This window comes from Dermacentor variabilis, chromosome 1 (genome assembly GCF_050947875.1).
Source record: "Dermacentor variabilis isolate Ectoservices chromosome 1, ASM5094787v1, whole genome shotgun sequence".
Taxonomy (NCBI): domain Eukaryota; kingdom Metazoa; phylum Arthropoda; class Arachnida; order Ixodida; family Ixodidae; genus Dermacentor; species Dermacentor variabilis.
In genome coordinates, this window is record NC_134568.1 from 287,068,581 (window position 1) to 287,093,105 (window position 24,525).

At 45.8% G+C, this 24,525-nt stretch overlaps 1 protein-coding gene across 5 annotated transcripts in view; it reads right to left on the bottom strand.

Moving 5' to 3' along the window:
- Window positions 1–24,525, bottom strand: part of LOC142566683 (transmembrane protein 163a-like) — an 86,676-nt gene that overhangs the window by 17,133 nt on the left and 45,018 nt on the right. For all 5 annotated transcript variants that reach the window (XM_075677516.1, XM_075677541.1, XM_075677525.1 and 2 more), the window contains one exon: window positions 17,258–17,396. In XM_075677516.1, the coding sequence (XP_075533631.1) occupies window positions 17,258–17,315 (58 nt within the window). In that variant the 5' untranslated portion in view covers window positions 17,316–17,396. The remainder of the gene's footprint in view (window positions 1–17,257; window positions 17,397–24,525) is intronic.

The following is a 24,525-nucleotide window of genomic DNA, read 5'->3' on the forward strand; positions in this document are numbered from 1 at the left end:
GACAGAGAGTGAGCATAAATATGGAGTCCTCACGCGTTTCCCGTTTTATTTTATTTTTTTTTTCAGTCGGAACTACCAATAAACTTATTTTCCGCATCTTTCACTCCGAAACTACGGTACAGTTAATATCACCCCTTATTTCTTGCATCGCAGCTGCCACTTCTATCAAGCTATACTCCTGTTTCAGACGGGTTTTCCGCCCATTCGACAATCGGCTCTGTTATTTCCTTATCCAACCTTTAGCCGCTCTTATGCGATGTCAAGCAGCGGGCCTGATGAACACAAAATAAAACTTGCAGCTTATGCAGCGCCACAAAACAGTGACTCGTGCTTTAACAAACTCGAAAGGTGGGGAAGAATAACTAGAAAATGTAAAGCACGAGGTGCGCTAACAAACACCAGTAAAAGCGCTGATGCAATATATTATGCAGTGTGGGAAACTAGCCTAGCTCATAAATATCGATGCAGCCGCCGTGAGCTGAAACTGCATGCCTGATTTTTAGCCAGCCATTACTGGTATACGCGAGTTAAGGTAAGCCTGCTGGTTCCTTGTGGTGCGGTTATAATAGGACATTCTGCTGCTAATTTCCTTCTTTCTTTCCCCCTCTCTCTCCTTATCCTTGTTTTTCGCTTTCCCATTCCCCCGGTGTAGAGTAGCCAACCGCACGTTGTTCTGGTTAACCTCCCTGCCTTTGCTTTTCTCTTTCCATCCTTCCTGCTGCTACGGTGCAGTGAGAATTGTGGCATTTGTTGTTTAGTAACGTCAGGGCATACAGAACATTAATTATTGCTGCAGGCAGGCATTTCTCAGGACTATACACACTGGCACGAGAACGCCAAAACGCTTTGCAATGGGGGGGGGGGGGGGGGGGGGGGCAGAGAAAAAACCGTGGGTGGCTAGTGTGTTTGCAGTGCTAGTGGACGATGGATGCAAACTGTTGTACAGTAAAGCGCTGAGTTCCACAACTTCAAGTGTGGCGTCAAGAATACGGCCAAGCTCTCAAAATGTTGCCTTCTTTTGACTGAAGTGGGAAGTGCTGTTCGTTACTTACGGTATACAACCCTAGAATCCCTCAACTACAGTTTGCAAAGAGCTCAAAAAGCTTGGCCCTGCCACTTTGATGCACGTTGACAAACTACTGCATGAAAGTAGCACGCAAAATGCGCTTCAGTTGCAGGACAGACCACCTATCCTCCACGGAAAGTAGCTCAAGTAAAACAATAAGAAACTTCGTGCGAGACGAGAAGGAAGGAAAAAGAGAACGCATTTCCTCTTTTCGCTGCACTTTCTTGACTGCTACGGACCTTTCATGTATCTCTCGCTTTTGTAGAATCAAAAGCCGTTGAAACGTTTACTGCATCCATGCTATGACTAGCACTGTACGCTCTACATGGAAACAGATCTCTTTTCTACGCGTTCACCAAATGAAACTTATGCGTAACCTGATGCTTCAAAGACTCCTTCGAGTACACAACGGAGTAGACGAAACGCTTGCCTATAGATGTTACAACTTGACGTGCAATGAGCAAGTGCTCGCTTGCAGCATGCGCGATATGACACAGTTGTCGTAAGCAAGAAAAATAAAGAAAACAGAAGCGCGACTGATACAATTAGCACCGGGATCCCACTTAGTGCAGGAGAAAAAAAAAGCGATTTTTGCTATGAGTACTCAAGAGAATAAACATTAGGTCGAGTGATAGTGGTATACTTTTGAGAAACGCCTTCGTATTTACCCAAATTCAAGAACCATAGTTTACTACAAGGCGATAACGATTTCGACCGACTGCACCAGTCGGTGAAAATTCGCTCCTCCTTCGCATCCTGTGTGGACCCTGTTACACTCGACTACCCTTTCTTTTGTCAGATATGGCTAAAATGGTATTTATAAAGTTGAATTTTTTTATTGATATGTAGTTGAAAGAGATGTTGGCGCCTTTAATGGTACCTGCGAATACTCTTCGCAGGGCAAGGAAAACTAAAAGCGCGAAAACATTGAAAGTGTCAAATATCACAAACATTTGCGAAGTTTCGCACAAGAGTAAAGCAAGTGACAGGAAAGAGTAAAATAACACTCGGAGATGCACAGTTCCGTTAACACATGAGAGTTAGAAAAAGTCTTGTTTGACAATAAGCCCGCAAAAAAATGACTTCAGCCTTAACTGGTGTTCATTGTGCTGCATGTGATCCTGCGCTGTGGAAGTGTGCAGTGACCGTGACCGGCTGTGATAATGCTTGTGCTCTTTCTATCTTTATACTTATTTTTCTACTACTCCCGTCTCCTAATGTAGGGTATAACAAACCACATTTCCCGCTCTGGTTAACCTCTCTGTATTTGTCCTTTGTTTCGTCTGTCTTTTTGCGCTTGAAGAGATAAATCGAGCTTACTCAGCAGTTTTCCTATTCCGATCGTGGGCACGATTAATTGCGCTGAAAAGTTTCGGCATAAATCTGTCAATGTGTTTTTGAATACGTTATACAGAAGGCTCAGATCTTTTATATACATACGTACCACCAAAACGGTAATTTTGTCACTACACATACGAAACTATCGCACAGAACTTGCACATCATTAAGTATTCTTGAGCAACTAGATATGGCCTTGTGTTAGGAAGTGCGAAAGAACACTGGATAGATTTAAGCTATGGAGACTGCTAAGAAGTGGACTTCGCGCAACATTAAACGTAAACGATAAAGCAGCGTGCAAGCAGCGACTACTATGAACATCGAAAACATTGTCCGATATGTACGAAGCTTTCTTTTTCTGAACGTTTACTCACGGGAAAAAAACTTGCGTACATGTAGAAGTCTCCGCCCATTTTTACCATTAAATTCAGACGGGTTCTTCCAGTAATAGTGCACAACACAGCAGATCCACCGATATATCTGAAGCCCAACGACGCACTGCCCCTTACGCACGCCAATACTGTGCGGAGCCAAATTTCTTGGCATTATCAAGGGCCAATGCACGCCGTTCATAGGCACCGGAGCGACTAATAACACGGAGCAAAAACGCCGACCGGGAAATCGGTGTCGGTGACATTGAAGCAGCAAATATGTTTTTGATTCGTCTGCGGCACCGCACAAAGAGATCAAAATTTGCTCTCAAAACGCCCATGGCGGGATCCAGTATAGTGCCAAGTTCAACACCAGCTTAATAAGTAGTGGTTCCCCGTCCCGAAGCAAACGTTGCGCTTTATGTTTCTCAAAAGTTTCCCGCCAGCGAGGTCTGATTGATTGCGCAACGTCAAATCAGCATACATTTGCGTTCTTCATGTCCATGTTTCGTCCTCGTCTCTGAGACAACCAAGGATTACGCAAGACGAAAAAAAGTTTCGAGATTTTTGCCGAACACGTGCGCATTCAAATCGAGCTGCGTCTTGATGCCCGAGTAATTTGGGGAAACAAGCAAACATGTTTTGTCTCTTGATTACATCGAGTGCTACTAAAAACGGTGCATACGAGAATGGAGCAGGCATGCAGTGCCTCAAGCTTCGGAGAACGAACCTAAGTACATACAAAGCGCTGCAGAGTGATTTGAGGATCCGGAGATATGGTTTGTTAAGTCTTGTTGCAGTCAATATTTTATGTATGTGATCTTTAAAGAAAGAAAGCAGTCGAACAAACAAAGATTTCATAAGAGGCTTTTCTTGCCTTACGCAGTACATGGTGCAAGATGCACAAGACAAAAAATTAAAACCGCTCTTGCGAATTCGGGCCCGTATTTACAAAAACGTTCTTACGCTAAACATGTTCCTAAGTGCAAATGTCAGCCAATAGTAATGTCGGACGCATTATTAACGAAGGCGTTCTGCCAATGGCAAAGAGCACTTATGAATGAAAAGCTTGGTGAATTGTGCCCCAGTCAAGAAAGCAATGTCAGAACACCACCGACAAAGCGTACCACGGAGATACGCTCACAATGAAAACAACAGCTGCTCAGACCAAATTGGCGTCTTAATCGTTAACTAATTACGAAGTGAAAATATAAGTACCTCCATTACCCAAGGAAGGAAGAAAAAAGTGGAGAAGGAAAGGCAGGGAGGTTAACCAGTTTAGCTCAAAAGGTTTGCTACCCTACACATGGAACCGGGATGGGGGGGATGAAAGATGGGGAGGAGAGAGTACATAGCACAGCACACACATCGTCAGTTACAGTCCGTCACTCTTGCGTGGTACGTGACATCACTGTCACAGCCGCTTGTCCAAGCCAGTTTCTTTCAAAAACCGAAGTAGCCCCTTCGTCGCCTTCAGCTGCGATGTCTTCTGTCGGCGATATGTGAAAATAGTTTCAAATGACAATGGTCTATTGTCAAGGTGCGCTAGAACGGACGCCAGGGACTGCCTCTGAACATTATATTCAGGACAGTCGCACAAAACGTGTTCCAGCGTCTTCTCGCAAAGACAGGCATTGCGGAGAGAGTTGTCGGCCAACGCGAAATGAGTAAGATTTCGTGAATGCCACCCCTGGCCATAAGCGATAAAGCAGAGTGGCCTCTCTTCGACGGAGTCCAGTTGGCATACGGAGATGCATCAAAGAGGGCAGGTGATATTGACGATTGCTCCGGTTGGTCTGGCTGCTTGGTGTGCACCATAGAGAGAGCGTGACCTCCTGTGCAAGCACTCGAAGTCTGCTGGCTGCGTCGCACCGTGAAAGCGGTATGACCTCTTCCTGTGTGTCTTCAAAAGCTGCCCGAGCGGCATTATCGGCGTCTTCGTTTCCTATGACGACATTAGCCAAATAATTTGCTTAACTACAAGGCTCGATATAACACATATGCTGTAGCAAATTGCAGAACAAATAATGAACTCGTTTACAATTTTTCCTAATACAAAGAGAAAAGGATTACTTTAGATATATTCATACCAATCATACATATCAGTCGCGAGATACGGTGAACTAAATTTTGATGCCGTCACGACAGACAATGCAACGTTGCGGATTGTGATCAGAAATTCACGAGGTACCTAGTGTTCCTGTGAAACGGAACAGCGCAATCCAGGACGACCACAAAATGAGAAGGACACACACAGAAGCGCATGTTTTCATCTGACCTGCGACATCTGAACACTGCGAACGATTTTTTTTCCTTAGTGACGCTTGTAACGCCTTTATTTGTACTCGTATGAGCACTTAAGAGCAGAGGAGCAGTGGGCGTCTCATAGATGGACGGATAAAAATTTCCGTTGTATTAAAACTTGCTAATGCCAAAATTTCCAACGTGAGCACCTTGTAAGCTATAACGAACGCATTTCAGCAGAAGAACATAACACGGAGCATCGGCTGATAGGCTTGCCGTCGAATCCGAAACGTCTTATTCCCAGTTGAGAGCGCTTGCACAAGCTATCCGAGGCCCATCTGAAGGAGTTTTCAATTTGATTTCAGCTACTGCATATTGCATCGCGTATTGCCGAACATCAAAACGAGGCGTTTCAGTCTATTGAGGAAATCCACTGGTGCAAGTGAAACCCGCTGCGTTCATGCCAGCACTCGATGAAAACAGCAAACGGACGACAAGGAGCCCCGGACGTTCAACAGAAGCTGCACACATGACGCGGAGTCGAGGCGCATCACTTTCGGCGGCGGCGGCAGCCGCGGGAGAAAGTGCGCGCCTCGACTCGGACGAAAGCCGCCACAGGTAGCGCGGGCGCACACTCACCGTCGGCGTAGTGGAAGTGGTAGGGCTCCCAGGAGTGAAAGCCCATGGCGGTTCAACGGCCCGCGCGGGCTGCTTCGACCATGGCGACGGTCCCCGTGGCCGCCAACGCGGCCAGAGTGCGTTTACCCGAAGGCCGCCGATGCAGACAGGGCTGACCGATATAGGCGGCCGCTTTCCTCTTTCGGAGCTCGAAGCGGGCACCGGTTGCAGCGAAACAAGCCACCCCCACCCCCCCCTCCCCGCGCGTGAGTGAAAGAGCCGCCCTTGGCGCGCCGGAGAATCTCCTCTCGGCAGCTCGTGGTGGGGCGAAAATCTAGGTCGGCAGGCGCAGCGAAAAGGCTTTCCTCCACACTCGGGCCGGCAGAACCACGCGTGAAAGACGTAGCGGCCGCCAATTACGGCGGGCAAAGGACTCGACGCCGGGTTGCAGCCCGTCAGTGGGAAATGCCCTAAAAGGCAGACTCGAGCACCGACACACCGCCGATGCCCATGGAAGGAGGTCTGTGCGTGAACACAGCCAAACCACCCCTCCACCACCACCGTCGATCCTTTCCTCCGCACCGCGAACGCATCGGCTGCGTCCTTTCGCTTTCGTTCCTGGAGCTGTTATTTCCGCTCCTGTTACACTCGCCGGGCGCCCCTGGACCAGATGGGGCCCCCTAATCCGCTGCCGCTATTACGGGGGGACGCGAGTACAGGTGCATTCCTCCGCCGCATTCCGTTGTGGATCAGACCGTCGACGCAGCAACGTGCCCTTAGGCGAGACGCCGTCTGCTCGAAAGTATTCACTTTCTCTTTGTTTTTGGAAGGTGCAGTTAATCGACAAATTAACTTTCCTTTGAGCTGCGGTGGACAAGGGGAGATGAGCAACAAAGCTGCAAATCTGCGCGCTACGTTGAAAAGCAACACTGCGACCCACGCTCGTCCTATATGGAGCTTCGGCACCTACAAACAAAATAAAGGGGAATGTGAGATTGGATACTTTCCACTGGTAGAAACCAGAGATTTCAAACTGAAGCAAATGTTTGCAACGTGATTACTACTTCACTGCACGTTAAGTCTATACACACCTACCATCCCACGGCGTTATTTAATTGTCCTCCGTAACTTTGGCTACCGGATTCAGAAAGTCTGTCGAAATGCAAGAGCACAAGCTTCTCTTCTAGCGAAAGCAACTTACTCACGAACTGAAATTAAGGCAAACTTGTCGCAGCCACATCGCACTGCCCACTCGCCATGATTGCTGGAAAAAATATGCTGCTCAAACAGGTGTCTCCGTCATAACCACTTAGGCCATTACGTCGATCGGCTCTTATTTAAACCCAGTTTCTGCGGCAGACAACACGCTTACTGAACAAACGAAAAATACGGATGTAAGGTGGACCAGGCAGACACAACCAATTTCACAGACTCCGGCGAAGCTTTATTCTGTAGGCATTCTGAAAGATCCTAGTGTCAGATTTGTGCCTTGAGTAGCAAATAAAGAATGCGCTATGAAAAGGGCACTAAATTGGTGAATTTAAACGCGGACGTAAATATGTACCATACGTAAATAGGGCTAACCATCTTTCCCTTTCACCGCAACTTAAATTATCCTTCTTCGCAATCCATTGAACCATGTTCGGCATTGTTCAATCGGCTGGCGGAATTGACTAATTGTCCGTTACAAGAATAAGCCAATTATGAGCCAATTCGACATAGTTACCGTGTACCCGTTCCTTATCCCCGAGTGCGCTTTCGATGAATTAGCCGGGTACTGTCTAATAAATTGGAATATGCTATTTTTTGTTTGTTTGTCGGGAAAAGATTTCAGAACGTTTCGCATAAGAAGACGCGTTACTGTTTGCATTGATATGCACATGAACCGTGAACACTGCGTAAATGCACGGTGACCTAACAATGCACAATGACTTGATGAATTTGGTATCTCGTGTCGCAAGGCCCCAGAATGACCAAAGAGGACCATGCCACAATTAGTGAGCCGACAATGGAGTAATGAATTACGAGAGTTGGTTGTGACAAGGCTGTAAAGGGGCCTAAAGAAACAGTCGCGGGGAAGTCCGTATAACGTATATGTAATAAAATTATGGCCAATGAAGTGTACTATAAACATAAAATATACATTGTGAAGGGATGAAAATACGAACTACAATATGTCAATACTGAAAATTACCATGAAGCACTACTGCATTTCCAGAGCCCTTGAAATGCTATGGCCTGGAAGCATGTGCAATACAAAGCGAGAATATCGCAGCAGCAGCCTCTTGCAAGAGGATGTGCTACGAATATAGTGCTTATCACATTCAATAAAACAAAATAAACCAGAAAGCTTAACAGATTTATCATATAAGAACGGCCCTGGTCTAAGGAACATTGCCGTATGGCGTAGAATATGCTCTTTGTAAGCTAAAGGGAAGTACTTTTTACGTTGAAGTTCTGCTTCCTGGCATTCTAGCAAAACATAAAGGGTGAGCCTCTCACCACATCTGCCACAGGTTGAAGACTCATCACTCGTCAGCAAAAAATTTTGGTTGTAGTACGTGTGGCCTATCCTGAGTCGACAGAATAGGACATCAATGTGTCGTGTTTTCGTTGTGGAACTACAAATAGCTGTGGTTTTATTACGCAGAGCTTATTCGTTTCACCATCCCACAAGCGTTGCCAATGGCTTTTCAGTTTCTTACGTAAGAAAGGCTCAAGATCTTCGGCAGGGACAACCACAGTAGGATTAACAGCTTCCGAGCAATTGATGTAGCGATTTCGTCGGCAAGCATATTACCCTCTATTTCTTCATGCGCAGGAAGCAAGCATACTATCACATGTTGCTGATATGAATAAACAGTGCACAACCGGGAATAAAGCTCCACAAGAACAGGATTCTTGTGCTTTTTTTAAAGACAGTTTTTCCAACACTTAACGAGTCAGTAAATATTATTGCCTTTTGTAGTGTAAATTCCTTGATCTGTTTTACCGCAGACAGTATTGAACAGGTCTCTACTGCAAATATATTTGTCTGATGGGGCAGAACGCCCGATTTAGAAAAAGATGCACCGACAGCTGCGTAACATACGCCAGCATGTGACTCACGCGGCGGAGTAAAATTCGTGGCAAGAATACTTCGAAGTCATAAAAAGTGCTTTTGAATGGGTACCTGTGGAACATGTTTCGTTACCTCGATAAACGATGAATCACATTTTATCACCCGCCATGGAGGTAGCAGCTGCACTGGTAGCATTAGGCGATGTTCGAGCAACGGGACATCCATTTCATTGCTTAGCTTTTTGACACGCAATGAGAAAGGCTCTCTTGCTGTAGGTCGATTACGAAACAGTGTGGTATATGGGATATTGTTTACGGTCGCGTAACAAAGGTGTTCAGAGTTCGAATGCACTTTCAGAAAACAAGTAAAACTGGAGTATGACCTTTGCAAATTAAGTGACCATTCATTCGATTCCACGTAGATACTTGGTACAAGGACTCGTCCTGTAGGCGCCTGTGGCCAATCAGATGCCTAAATGGTGAACTGGATCCAGCATCTTTGACGCGGTTGGAATGCACAATAACTTGAGGAGCAGCAATGACATAACAGTTCGTATGAATGGCACAAGCAATACTAAAGTACAAGAAATAGACATTCCGGCGATCGCATGGGTGACCAGACCACGTTTTGTTGCTCTCGTGGGAGCAACGACTTTGCCGCCTACACGTACCTCTCGACCTGGTTTCGACCTCCAATGCAGAGTAAGCCATTTGTCACTCGCGAGTCGCAACCACAATTCCGCGACGTCGGGTAACCTGGAACCCAACCACGCGACAGCGCTCATCGCTCGGCCCGCTGATACGGCCCGCCGACTTTCTATGGAGTTCGTTCGTTACACGTTACTTGCATGGAAGTCAACGAACCGAAACGAAAGGAAACCCCGAGACAAAGAAGCAAGCTCGTAGCTGCTTTGGAACGGGAGCTGGTCAAGACGCATTGCATGGCGCATAGCGGCTATATATTACTTGTCAGAATACTAGGTACCTAACCACGATGCGAACAAAAAATCTACGAAATCGAAACATGAACAAACTCCAACAAAAATTAACGAGAACGCATGCCTTCGCATGCATGTCTTCACGAAAAGGTTGCAAAAAGAAATCATTCAGTTATCGTTCATAACTTCTATATTTATTCTTTTGTTCAGTTTTACATGGAGCACATCATCTGCTTTGATTGCAGAGTGCTGTGAACAGATTCAAGGAGTCGATTTTACGTTAACACGTATTGCCTTCGTTAGCAGTATTATAATCACTAACAGTGCTTTACCTTGGAATTGTTTTGCGCGTATGTGCATCAGGTGTTAGTATACTGGAAATCGAATGTCAATCCGTACTTCTTTCCCGATTTACCTCTGGCCCACCTTTCTGCATGGTGAACGCCATGTGAAAAAGCTAAGATAAAGAAATGGTAGTCGTATGGGGCAGCAGCATAAGCGTTCACGCCTGTACTTTCTCGCGAAAGAAAGGAGACAGTAAAGTTTAGATAACGTGGAGCAAGAAGAAGAAAAAAGTGACTCTACAGTTAAGTTGTTCAAGAGGCGCTTTCAAGCACAGAAGATGGTCTGGTTTGCAACATATTTATATTCTGGCCACTACGTTTACTTAATCCGGAAGTCCAGTTCTTGGGAAGAAATTAAGTCCTATAAAAACCTGGCGCGTATGAACGGGTTCGTTACATGGACTACGCCACAGGCACGCGTATCAGGTGCGGCAATTTAAATCCTGGAATGACGCTCAGAAAGGAGCTCACTCACTCCAGTTTCGTCATTACGAAAACTTCGAAGAAATCTCAAGTTTCAACAAGGACAGCTTTGCTGGAAATGTTTTGCAGCGCTATGTACGCAGTGTTTTAAACTTGCCTGCTTACTGTCTCTCTGCGTATTATGTGCCACACTGCAGTGCTACATAGCTGTCAAAGTAGCAGCAGTCATTGGAACCATGGAAAGCACGGAAATTATGAATACGAAGGCATTATACTCTTAGTTTCCACGTCGCTAATCTTTCACTTCAAATATGTACGCTCAATAAAAACTATTCCATGCCCCTATACATCCCTACAATTGAATTATTGCTGGACGTTTTCTCTTACTCCGCCTAAACAAGTCCCTCATTTCCGCCGGTTCCTTCCACAAATATCACAGTGGGGTAAAGCCAAAAAAAGTTTGTTTCTGCACTTCCTAGTGAAAACTTCTGTTACTCAGCACGAAGTTGGTTGAGATACAGATATAGTGCTTGAGCTATAATTTATTTCAGTTTCTAAAAAAATATAACAGTGGGCCCATGTCAAAACTACTGGGCTACGAACGATGCGTATCGCAGAAATGTTTTCCTACAAGGACGGTGCCGTCATAAATTGTAATACAGACGTTCCGCAATGTGTTCCCTCCTTTTTAGGACTGAGCAATTGCAACGAAAAATTCGCAATTGTGTAAAGTATTCGTAGTACCTTATCTTGCCTGTGTTCTCGTGCTCCAACGACAAAATGTCTCAGCTGCAGCTCGCCATGCGAGATGTATTTAGAACGGATTGTCTCAAAAAGTAAATTGCCTTTAGTCAAAAGGACCTTCATAACCATATGATGAGCTGATTCATGTGAAGACTTTTTTTGTGGTAATAGCTTTACACGAGATGCTTTGTGGCGTTTACGGCGATGCGAATCACCGTATGAGCATAAAACAGATCGCCACGTTGCCTTTCTTTACGAAGACAATATTTCTTAGGGACTACAGGTTTCGAACTAGTAGCCTATATAGGGGTTGGCCAATATGTTGGACACCTGAAAATGCCCCGGACGCAACACGCAGAACAAATAGCAAGTATTTGCTAGGAAATTTGGCCACACGGACACATCAACTATGTCGCTTGTTGCAACCAATAAGGTGCCCGAAAAAGATAATAATCGAAATTGAGTTTTTATGAAGGTATGTGGAAAATCATAACGAGGAAGAAAAAACAGACGCGTTTGAAAACTTGGAAAGGAGGAGACCTTGAGTCAGCAGATGATTACTAAGTGCGCTGAAACCGAAATGCTTAATTATACTGAGATGAGTATACCGAAACTTTAGAGATAACCATTAGCGAGACGTAAAAGCAATGCTTCCGTGGCCCTAAATATCGACGACCCTGGCATATAAAGAGCGCGCTTCTGTGGCTGCGACGTTGTCCGCACATGCGTTTATGCAACCACACCTCATTGTAGGCCGTCGCAGCACTATTTCTATTGATGGGCATCGGTTATCCGCTTCCGTATCTTTTGCAGAAAGCCCAACTTTTCTTAATTTAAAAAAAAAATGTGTGTCAGGTTGCAGTTCAGTTACACTTCACCAATGCGACCAGGGTCGCCACAGGAAACCGAGCAGGTGACAAGAAGACGAGGCATGCGTTGATATCACAGTGGCCAGCGCTCCCGCTTTTTCATTAACCGATGGCGGCTACGCCTCACCCCAAGCTAAAAGGAAACCACTGAAATGTTGCAGTAACGGCATAATACAACTACACTGCCAAACCACGGCTATCACAGTATGCTACAACGACTCAAGTAGTCTGCACCTGATCACGGAAATGAGCAAATCTTTCTTCTAAGTCGCAGCAACGCATTTTACAGAAATTTACACTAGCAAAAAAAAAAAAGGCGGAAATGTTCAATTTCTCGACCCAGGCACTAAATTTATCCGGTCTACAAAATGCAGTTTTAAAATGACATGGTTATCATGCATTGTTTCCAATACCTGGATCACTTTTCCCAAGGATTGCTTTTTTATCAGATAAATATCCCTGCCATTTCATATCCCAAACGTTAAGAGCAAGAATTTTCCATGATAGGGCTCAGAACAACTTGCTCAGAAAGATAACAATGGCAAGAAGTGTAACGTAATTCCCGTGCGTTTCTTAGCTGAATGAAGAAAAGTATGCCGTTACTTGAGGAAGGCCACCATACATATGTTGCGCGGATTATACACAGCGAGTGAGTAACTGTGGGATCGGTGCCGCCATTAGCAAGGTCACAGATGTTAGACGATCGAGCTTTTGACAACCCGACAAACTTGTCGACGGCGCCAGAATTCCGATTCGCGCTGTTTTCGGACGCCGATTGAGAAGCAGGCGCAAGTCAAATGAAATGAGGCCAAGCACAATAATGTATTGTTTACCGATACTGTATGACCGAGCGGTGCGAACGCACGGAAATGTAGCGCTTGGCTTACATTTATTTAACGAAAAATACTTAAAAAACTGAGTAATGCTTGTGTCAACGCTTGGGCACCAAGTGATCATAGGAGAGTTGTTTTCAACTGTTCTGCTTTTAGGTTCAGCGTATTCCAGACCACGGAGTTAGCAAACGCACGTCGTGCAACGTCGAAGTGAATTTCTTTCAAAAGTTGAAGGACCTAGCTAGTCGCATGCGGCGAACATCTACCTACATCTCAGGGCAACCCACCGGCTGTTCGGCCAAACAAAGTCTCGACTGTCCGCAAAACAAGTTGTGCCATGGATGCAGGGAATAAGCAAGTAGCACGCACCAAAAAATGCCGCAGCGGCGCCACCTCTGGATCGCGCGCGCCTTTTCATATGGCTGAGCGCGATGGCTCTACCAGACGGAAACTTCTGCTCGGTAAGGCTCCCAATGCCCACTCTGTTAAAGTAATTGCGTGTCAAGTACTACAGGCTTCGATGTTCTGCAGCGACCCGCCGTGGTTGCTTAGTGGCTATGGTGTTCGGCTGCTAAGCACGAGGTCGCGGGATCGAATCCCGGCCACGGCGACCGCAGTTTGATGGGGGCGAAATGCGAAAACACCCGTGTACTTTGATTTAGGCGCACGTTAAAGAACCTCAGGTAGTCCAAATTTCCGGAGTCTCCCGCTACGGCGTGCCTAATAATCAGATTGTGGTTTTGGCACGTAAAGCCCCCTAATTTAAAGATGTTCTGTAGCGACGCAAGGTAACTATAACGTCAGCATGCATGACAGTACGTAGCGAAACAGCGTTATCTGCTGCGCCCTTAGCATCACTCAGTGCCATCACAAGTCAATTTTCGCTTTAAAAAAAATTATGGGGTTTTACGTGCCAAAACCACTTTCTGATTATGAGGCACGCCGTAGTGGGGGACTCCGGAAATTTCGACCACCTGGGGTTCTTTAACGTGCACCTAAATCTAAGTACACGGGTGTTTTCGCATTTCGCCCCCATCGAAATGCGGCCGCCGCGGCCGGGATTCGATCCCGCGACCTCGTGCTCAGCAGCCCAACACCATAGCCACTGAGCAACCACGGAGGGTAATTTTCGCTTTGTAGAAAGTCCGCATCGGTCCCACAAGTTCTCCAAAGTATGCCGGACACAGTCCTGAAGGCCCTCATTCGCAATGTCGCGAACGCGACACCCCAAGTGTCGTGAACCCCAAGTAAACGTAACAAATACGTAAACTCGCTTTACAATTCAAAACACGCCGCCACGCTGCAACCGGATGGCGACGAATGTGCTTGGAAATGGTGGACTCACGACCGGAATAACTGACCTCACGCGCACAACCTATAGGTATGCTAATGCAGGAGTTGTGGATATCTGGCAATGAAGTCAAAGCAATACAATGTATGCATTGTTAGCAGAATTCGCTGGCCTGGTAAATAGGTAGGGAACAAAAAAAATGTATTGATGTGTTTTCTATCGAACAGTGCTTCCCACAAGAAAGCATTCCTCTTTGTACAACTAATCATATAATAGGTAGTCAGTTCCTTATTATCCTAACTGCACCACAAGCAAAAAGAGTCAGCGTATTGCAGAAATGACACCAATAATTCTTTATTTCTAATACGTCACGCTGGTATGCTATACAAAAGGCTAAGCAAAGCTCGTGCACACTAATTACACAGCACAGCTAATATATTTTTAGCCTTACAAACGCTTATGGCTGGCGTTAGCCGTTCCCACCCTTCCCCATTTTTTTTTCATGGTTGGTTAGAGCTGGTGTCTACACCACTGTATGCTATACACTATTCACTGGCATGCTGCTCTCCTTTGCATCTTTATACATGGTGTAAAAATCACAAAACGTTTGTTAGAGTGAACGAGCACGCGGTTCTCTTCTTCCATCAAGTTTTATTAATATGTCACTGCAAAAACGAACCAAGTAGGGCCAAGGCTGGGTGGGTGAAGTTGTGCACAGCTTTGGTTATCGATAACACGGCCTATTTAATATTTTGCAACCCTCTCTTTGTAACCTGTAAGAGTTGAAATAAATGAGACGTCTTGCAGCCACCTGCAGAGCAGAACAGATAATGCTAACGCCAGATATCGAATACACAAAGAAGAGCTTGTTATTCGATGTGCTCTATATTCGGGAGATGTGTACCCGATATTTTGCAATGTTCTAATTTTGTCGAGAACACTATCTCCGGAGCTGGCGTGATCCGTTCAAGTATTAACAGCTAAGTGGACGCTTCCAGCAGACAAACTCAACCGTAAATGGTTAGCTGTTCCTCCAACATTATCCCGAATTAAAGTGATACAGGATGTGTTTTCGCACAAGATGCAGTTAATAGTGAAGAAGTATTATGCCCAGAGTTTTGAGACGAGTTGCAGCGGAGTGCTCCAAATTACCCTTGAGCACCCGGTATGTTACAGCTTGCGCCGAAATCTCACTGCAAGGACGCTTTTGCGCTCCACTCGTATTTGAATGTGGCCACCACAGCAGGAAGAACTGAACCCACAACACCGTACTCAGCAGCACGATGCTGCCGCTGATGAAACAACAAGATAGGAAGTCGGGCTAGTTGATATGGATGCACATAGTTGGAGAATGTACACCGTCTATCTCATTGTTAGATTGTGAGTGGCAGCTGCTAGCAGATGTATTCCATGATGTCACTTAATAGAATAGGTGTTTGTTTTTTGCTCCTAATAAACTTCAGGTGCTAGACAGCGCTCGTATACTGCGTCCTTCTCCTCGTGTTGCCATTTTTCCGCGTTGATTTCAAGTACACTGCCGAGCGGTAGCCCTTGAAAGAGCAGTTAATAAATGAGCATCAGGAGCACTTTTTCTCGTGGTGGTTTGCAACGACTAAACCAGGAACGTGCAGTTCAGGTTCCTCTAGACTTATATCGACTGTTGATGGTGAAACGTATTCTTCAATGGAGCTTATGTTTAATCGTGAGTACCGTGTGTAAGTAGTTCTTAAGCGGACGACAATCATAATCAATTTCACATTAACTTGTTTTATTTCCGCCTGCTAAGGTTCAATTTTGTCGCTTAAAGCGCTCCATCTTGGGTCACGGATATTGCACCGACAATCCACTCCTTGGGCATTTGCATGTTTTCCAGCTGAGGTAAGATGCCCAGTTCAGCTACATCAACCAAACCGAACGCGGCCTGAACGGCTGCTTTCGGGAACATGCGCAAAAAGTAAAAAAACCGGACAGAGGCGCACAGTTGGTAACCCACGTTATTGCGTGTGGTTTAGGCATGCTTCTTGGGGACAACAATTGCAGATAGGATTGGTAACACTACTCAAATACTTACGCGAGCAGCTTACTTTATCTTTAAAAAAAATAGACTTGCATAATTCAGCCAAAATAACCTGTTGCGGAGTAGTTGGTTCGTACTGAACAAATAATGTGTTGAGTAAATTTCAACAAGAGCGACAGGAAGAGAGAGCACAGAGCTCACACTACGAACTTTTATTGCTCAAAAAGATATAGGATAGAGTGCAGCCTATACCAACTTTTATTTCCAATAACTGTTGCTAGCCTGCGCTCTTTCCTATCTCTCTGCCCTTGTTGAAATTTGTGCAGTACATTATTTGTTCATAAGTGAGACATCTATTGCACTGCACACTTCCGAACGTGACATCTTGAGCATCCGTCTTCGATGTGGATGCTTCATCGCAAGATATTGGATATTATTTTTGGGCATGCGTTGCAAAACGTATTTGTATGCACGCATCTTCCTTCTAACAAATGGCTGACAACAATTATACAAGACCAAGAAGCCCAACAGTGCATGCTTGTTTTTGGGTATTTTAGTTTCCATCCCCTTCTAAATGGCACTGCGTGTTTTTGAAGGATATATGTGAACATATTTTACGCCTTTCCCCCTTTATCTTTATGTGCACATTTACAATATTTGGCACTTAAAAAATTTAGCGAGTATTCGCATTGCGAATGATTAAGAGTTCACTCTTCGAATATCATAAGTATTCGTATGTCAGCTTAAGCGGAAAATCTACCACGTTGTATTAAGCAACAAAGCAAGTATAGTTGCTTCAAAAGACAGCCTTAGAAACGTCACTGGCCATTGTAGATAAGAAACCACACCAAACAATAAACAATTTTTCTGCCCTTGCAAATGAAGCGTTTCTTTTCCTGAAAACCTTTCTTCGGTTTTCTGTCAACACATGGATGCGAAAAATCGTTGTGTCTAACTTGAACGTTTCAGTTGCGCCAAGTAAAGTCATATCAATACAAGCCCGAGCAATTGCGCTTCTGATATCAAACACTTCTTTCCCGCGGCAGAGGCTAGCAGTATGTGTAGAAACCCAGTTGCGTAGAAATGGTCTGTATCACTTACCGTTCACCACGCGCGTTTTACACGAGTTGCTTCCCGGAAAGAGCCCATTCTTCTCCATGGCGCACGGAGTAACCTCCTTTCCAGAGACGCAGCCCAGCCCAGGTGAACTCGAACGAAGCAGAGGTCGCCGAGCTTATGCCTGCGTCGAAAAAAGAAGGTAAAAGAAGGTGGAGAATGGTAACCCATTCCATTTTCCTCACAAGAGTGTCTACTCATGATGCAATACGAAAAATCAGCAGACCCTATACGGACGCGCACCACAGAAAAATAAATTAACCTAAAAAGCTGAGCAATTTGTGCGGGCGCAGGCAAGGGACGTAGTAGCAAGATTGGCATCTAGAGCGCCTGACGTGCAGCTTTTAAGCGAAACACTGCAGAACACGTGAACTGAAGAAGGTGAAGGAAAATGCGAACGGTTTGTGAAGGTCCGACGGTCTTCCGTAAGGTGGCTGCAATTTTGCCGCGGCCACCGTGCTTAGCTGAACAGCAGCGCCCAATTAGTGACATCCACACTTCTAATCAACGAGCGTTCAAGACAGCCAACTGAAACAACCTGCCGATTAGCCTTGTGCAACACACATCAGAGCAAGCTTAGCGCTTGGCAGATGCTATGACTGGGGACGACAGGCTGCCCGGACCAGCCTCGCAGGGAAAGCCAGACGGAACGAACCCGAGCAACCCAGCCCATGTATCGACGCCGGCCGGCTGCACATGTCATAGCGGATGCAGCCAGCGGTAAGTTCCAGACGCAGATGAAAACGAAGTAAAAAATATCAAGCGGTGGCCTCACCGGCTGTTGCACGCCCTGTGTACGATGAACTGGAGGGTTGTGTGGTTGTGCGTTGTTTTCGTGTGCATGCTTTTAGCTGTTGTCCTCCTGGACACAGTACACCAGAGATTTTCTGAATGCATGATATACGACTGTGACACGTCCTACAGTTCAGGTTAAGACATGCTCTGTTTTAGGGATGAAAGCAACAAAAATTAATAATGAAGCTTTTTTTTTTTTTTTTGAAGCCCTGCTGAAGTCGCGCTCTCCAATGTAGTCCTTGGGTATAATTTTTTCTCTGTAATGTTGTGCTAGTCGTTACTATGTACATACCTTCATACAGGAAGCAAGAGGAGTGGTCTTTGTGAAACCTGTAAGGGAGTCGCAGGTGCAACGTGTAATGTCCGGCTGACAAATTTGACGTTCTGACCTGTATTCATTCAGTTCAAATTCAGGGAAGTAGGCGATTTCTGACAGCCATCGTCAGTGCTTCCAAAGGCCTGACAAAGCTCACGACGCTTTAATGGGCCCTTTCGATTGTCTTCCTTTTTTTTTTTCTTCCAACAGTATTCAATATCATGGGCACCTGCGGGATCGTTTCTCATAACGCCATTCTCACCAAGTCGCGGCACATGGCGTATTTCATTTTTTTAGCCACTGCTTGAGCTACATAAGTTCTGTCACTCATGGAGCAAGTTCAATGTGGCTGTAACAACTGTCACGGTCCCACATGACGTACACTTTCCTATCTGTGTCCTTGCGTCCGTAATTGAGTTGACGTAGAGCAGGGAACTATTCAGTCATCAACATACCAGGTGTGTGTTTTTTTAATCTTAACAGAATTTTTAAGTAATTGCCTGTGACAGCCCAATCCCGTAAAACCTTTGAGTTGGCTTACTCGAAAAGACGGCCATTTTAAGAAATTGAGATGCATAATTGACTAATTACCAATATTTAATTCTACTTAATTACTTTACGGTTCATATTACAATTTACGTACTGGACCCGGTAAGTTCGCAAGGCATAGCGACGAGGGCACTGTTGCGGTTTTTGAGGGCAACAGAATTGGACAAGCGGCTGTAGCCTGAACAGATGTTGATAGTGCTGCAAGTGTTACTGTGCTGTGCGGTGACAGAATGCGGTGACAGTGACCGATTGTGATTGTGTGTCTATGCTCCTTTCTTTATCTCTGCTTTGTTACCATTTTACCTCCCCCTCCCCTCTCTCCCCAGCGTAAGGTAGCAAACCGGATCTTTTTCTCTGGTTAACCTCCCTGCCCTTCCCCTTTCCTGTCTTTCTCTCTTTCACTACCGAAGATTTTTGAGGTTGGCTCTACTTTCGATATACGAGTTTTCAAATTGCGTGACGAAATAAATTGACATTCCAGTTAAATTTGCGTGCACTACTTAAGAAGGAGCGCTTGTTTAAAGACATACGTGAGACAGTGCAACTATAGCCACAAGTTTGACGGCGTTTCTCTGAAAAATGGTGCTAGTTTCAAAATTCACATCAAGTGGGCACAACTTCAGAATTTACTGGCTCCAGTGCCAGCCTTTGCAACGCGTGCCCAAAAGTATTTAGGTAAAATTTTATTTGACGAACTTTTTAAATAGATTATGCAAATCGATTTCTAGTGATGTCCGCCTCTTTCAGTATCTAGCTCACGGAGTATAATTGCGCTATCTGCCACAGGCCACTGCTGTAAAAAATTGTTGACGCTTTAAAAACGCCTGACGTTTTCGTATGGCACTGACATTTCGGCGTGCTGCGCAACACGCCTGCCCTTACATGTGGGGTATCAGCGAGTTGCAACCATGACACATCCCAACTACTCCGGCCGACGTCGGGAGGTCTGTATTATGGAACTAGCATGGTAGGCACTCGTTCACGAGGTTCGCAAAGGCCTAACATTATTGTCCATAGGGCGACACGGAATCATGAATCCTTGACAAACATTTCGCTCGGAGCCCATTTATCCCATGGGAGAAAATGCTTGCTCCGTTCATAAATTGCTCGAGCTTACTGAATACTGGGGTAACATGCACACTCGCGCATCTGCACCAGAGGCGTTTTCGAGGCATCATCGGTAGTCGTACTAAGCAATTCAAATGCGCACGGCCATTAAAACAATTTGCAAGCAGATTACTTATTGGCCGGTCTCGTTCAATATTCCACAGGCTCGTTGGTTTGCGGCACTTGCGGCACGAGCAATGAGCGCGCATAAGGCAACAAACGTAACCCCTGTACGTCTGATTAGCGTTCCTAAATATATAAGCACTACACACTGCTTCAAAATATTTGCTGTTAATGCTGAATACCTGCCAGGTATCAACGCACCTGCGAGAACACTGCAACGTTATGTGTCATAGGGGGAAGTTAACTTCTTGCCTTTGGCCAATAAACTAACTTCGACATGCTCCTAATATCTTGCTATGTAACTGAACGCATGCTCCAGCGGATGTTTGACGCCCGCAAGCTGCGCCAGCCCCATGGTCTCTTCGGCGGTGAAACAGGGCGGTTCAACTAGGTTGGTCGGTCTCGCAACACGACACAGGCGACTCCGACAGAGCTGTACATGGCACTTTTGGCCGTGAAAGCGGAAAAAAAAAGTGCACACTAAGGAAAATTGCACCCTGAAGGGTGTCTTCTCGTGTCTATCATTCACCCACTTACACCCATAGAAAAGGGTGTTTAGGCAAACTAATACATCAATTTGAAAGGGTGATTTGTCGTAATTGTAGCCTTTCCTCCAATGTGTTTTGCGAAATGAGCACTAAGTTTCATTTTACCAGCGATATCTTTTATACTATCACTGCCCTAGTCTTTCGGACGTGCGCCGATGTAATCTCGAAGTATTTTCTGAAAAGATTACAGAAAAAATGGAGCAAAGAAAAGCCGCGCAGCCTGATTCGAACTGCGGACCTGCAGACTGCGAGTTACCTCTCGAGCACTCTGCCGACGCAACGTGAGGGAATAATACAGCACCTTAAGAGTGCAGTAGCGCCTCTAGCTGAACTGATAGGTTGATGTCACGCTATTTAGTGCTTCAGTTTACCTATAAATCAGCACCAAGGTGAAACAATCTAAGCGAAGCTAGCAAAGATGTGAAAGGCAGGAAGGAGTGAAGAGGTTACAAAGTAGTTTTGTCTCAACTTTACGACTGGAGAGCCCGCCACCCCCCCCCCCCCCAATAACAGCTTTGTACTTAGCGGTAGGCGATTTCTCCACATTCATATGCGAATGTTTGTTCTAACCGATACTGCATAAAACGGCACAAGACTTACTGCACATAATATTGCGCCGGCCCCGATGCTACACCAGAAATAACATGCGCTTGAACTATGATTGGCTAACGCATTATTGGCAGCTGTGATTGGAAGCTGTTCTATAAAACAAAGGTGTGTATTACCATTTCACCAACGGAAATGTATGCACATGAAGTACCAGGTTGACATTCGTAGCCTACTGTGGCCATATGGCGTGTTCGAACAATCACTTGGCGCAAATCACGGGTAGAACCCGCATGGCACTTTTACTTGATTGAAATGTTGGGGCGCGCTAGTACCCTTAAATTCTGCAAAGCACGTATTTCACACAAAACAGCCTTTTAACCCCCTGAAATCATCGAAAGGTCACATTGAAGTTGTTCTGCTAACGAATGCACCCATTTAAACATTTTTCAGATAAATTAAGGGGGGAGGGAAAAGGGCGTTTCGACCTGCAATCCGCTCTCGAACGTGTTATTTTCTTGAAATTCTGAAGGATCAGCATTTCTATCAAGAAACCTCATATGACAAACAAAAATATCGCAGCAATGATGCTACAGGTCAAGTTTTGCCATTGGGAAGTATCGCTGTAAATTGAAGAAAGGCAGAAATTGTAATGGCTTCCATACATCAGTGCTGTGCGATGCACGAAAGTCGGGGTTATTCCCAGATCAATCTCGATAGTCGACGCTGAATGAAACGCCCGGCGACTCGTGCGCATAATATCGATGAGCCAAACAGTTCTTCGTGCTCTCAGAACTCTGTTTGGCTGTCGAACTTTTTCCTTATCCCCAATTTACTCGTAGATAATCAATGCCCTTTTGTAATAGTTGCAATGTGTGCGCGCGATTGCGTATGTTGAGTGTATTTACAGCGTGCGTGCCACCGTCTCAATTGTTCTCATGTGGTGCAACAAGTCAGGCCTGTCGCCAAGCGGGAATCTCCAGCTTCCACTTCTCTTTCGCGTGCATGACCATTCTTTTTTTCTTTCGTCTCGGAATGGCGCCCACAAATCTGTTTCTGTCGCAGCAGAACGGCTGACACTGCTGCCTGTGACGTCTGCGGATACGACAAGAGTGTCCGAGACCTTTTATTGTGACCTCGATGCGGCGAACGAAGATGACTACCCTGCCCACAACGCTAGGCCAATTAGACATCTACGCAACTCAAATGCAGACGCTGCGCTGTGACTGTTTTATCCCATCATTGGCACATAGCCAAAAGGACTGGTCAGTTCCCGAGGCCTGGTCGATGGCCTATGACAGCAGTGCCCTTTCTTCGTCACGTTTCTCTAACCTTCGTGTTCATCCCTTTATGTCATTCTGCTCTGCACGGCAGCCAATTGGGTTCCCTTCTCATTAACCTGGTTACAATCCCTGCCTTCCCTCTCTCGCTCTCTCTTCTCGTTAACGTCCTTACCTTTCCTTTATCATGCGAGTCGTAAATAGAAGCACGAAATCAGAGAGAGAGAGAGAGAGAGAGAGAGAGAGAGAGAGAGGCGGGGTCGGAAAGGCAGGGGGGTTAACGGAAGAGATGCTTGTTTACTATCCAGCAGTGAGGGGAGAGTAAAGGGAAATGACAGACGGTAAGATTAGCGGAGAGAAAAAGCAAATGCACAGAAAAAAAACAGGAAGTTGGAAACGTGCGTGAGAACTATAGTCTCCCTAATAGGCCACTCGAACGCATAATTTTAAAAATTCCTTGACCAACTTGTGGTGTGAAGACTATGGGCCGGCGTACCAGGACTGTTTGCTCTAAATGCGGCCGGTCATCAAGACGGCCCAGCGCGGTCGCGAGGACAATGGCGAAGGACGTGGTAATTTGTTTCCTCGCTGCCGCAGTGGTCAAAAGCAGCACTATCTTTCCTTTTGGTGCCGTTGTCTCGGGTCAGGATAGTGCAGCTGGAGGACAAAGTATAAGACAGCGGTCCAATCGATGCAAACGTATGTGCTGAAAACTAGGTGTGCTCCACAACGATTGTGTGACATCATTTGCAAGCACTGGAAGTTTCGCTGCTGCTCAGTTCTTGGCAGCGGGATTGGTACCTGCACGCAATCTTCATGAGCTGATAGAGCAGCTCATCGGCATGTTCATTGCCTATTACTCCACAGTGGCAAGAGAGCCACTGAAATGTGAGATCGTGTCCTTGCTCGGCGAGACGATGAAGGAGATCTCGGATTTCTGGAACTAGTTTTTCGTATGGTCCACAGCGTAAGGCGGAAAGCAGGTAACGTAGAGCTTCATTGAAGTCACGAAAACACTCCATTCTTGAGGTGGTTCCTCACGAATTTTATGCGAAGTGCACTACGAAGAGCAGCAAGCTCCGCGGCTGTCACTGTCGTCTGGTGTGATATCGTGAACTTCAAGGTCGTGACTTTCGCAGGAAAAATCACTGATCCTGCAAAACTGTCCACGGTCGTTGAAACAGCAGTGGAGAGATGGGCATGATCGTTTTATTTTTCGCACAGCAAGAGCAGCGAAAGTTACTTGGGAGCTGGTGATGAGAGTTATGCCTTCGATCGAATTCCTGGTACTGTCAGTCAAACTTTTGGCTGAGCCAAGCACCAAGGGGGAAACAAAATTCTCGCTGCTGCTGTGTAATCTGATGGAAGGTACACACGATAAGGCATTATCGTCTGACAAGAAGAGGCGCGTGGTTGGTCTTCTGGATGTTATGCGAGATACTGGAAAGGGGCGCGAGCAAGGTGCCTGGCAGGTACTCTGAGCACTTCCACAACAATGTGAATCTTGGCTAATGGTTTCTGATGTTGATGCACATCGTGGCACCCCTAGAACGCCTAGGCCTGAGCACTTTCGATTGTACGGATGTTACTTCTGCAGGTATTGGTCAGCACTGCCAAGCTGTACCTCAGATACCCGAGAAACAGCGTCCTGGGCAGTTGCATCACCACGTGTAGTGAAGTACCCGAGCTTTCTTCCTCCAAGAAACTTCAAAAGGTGAGAGATGGCTGGCAGGTGCTCTCTTTAGGTAGGCCACATGGGGACACCAACAGAGGTCACTGTCGATAATTACCCCTAACAACCTGCGCACCCTGACATAAGATATTTTGTCCATGAATGGATATAGCGTACGAAGTGACAGGTTTCCGGTTAAATGCGACCAATGCACATTTCTGGGGGGATCTTGGCCTTGTTTGCTAAGGTACGTCGTTAATCAGACGATAGTATCGGCGATAGTGGAAAGGTGACTTAGGCTCACGACGTCAAAAGAA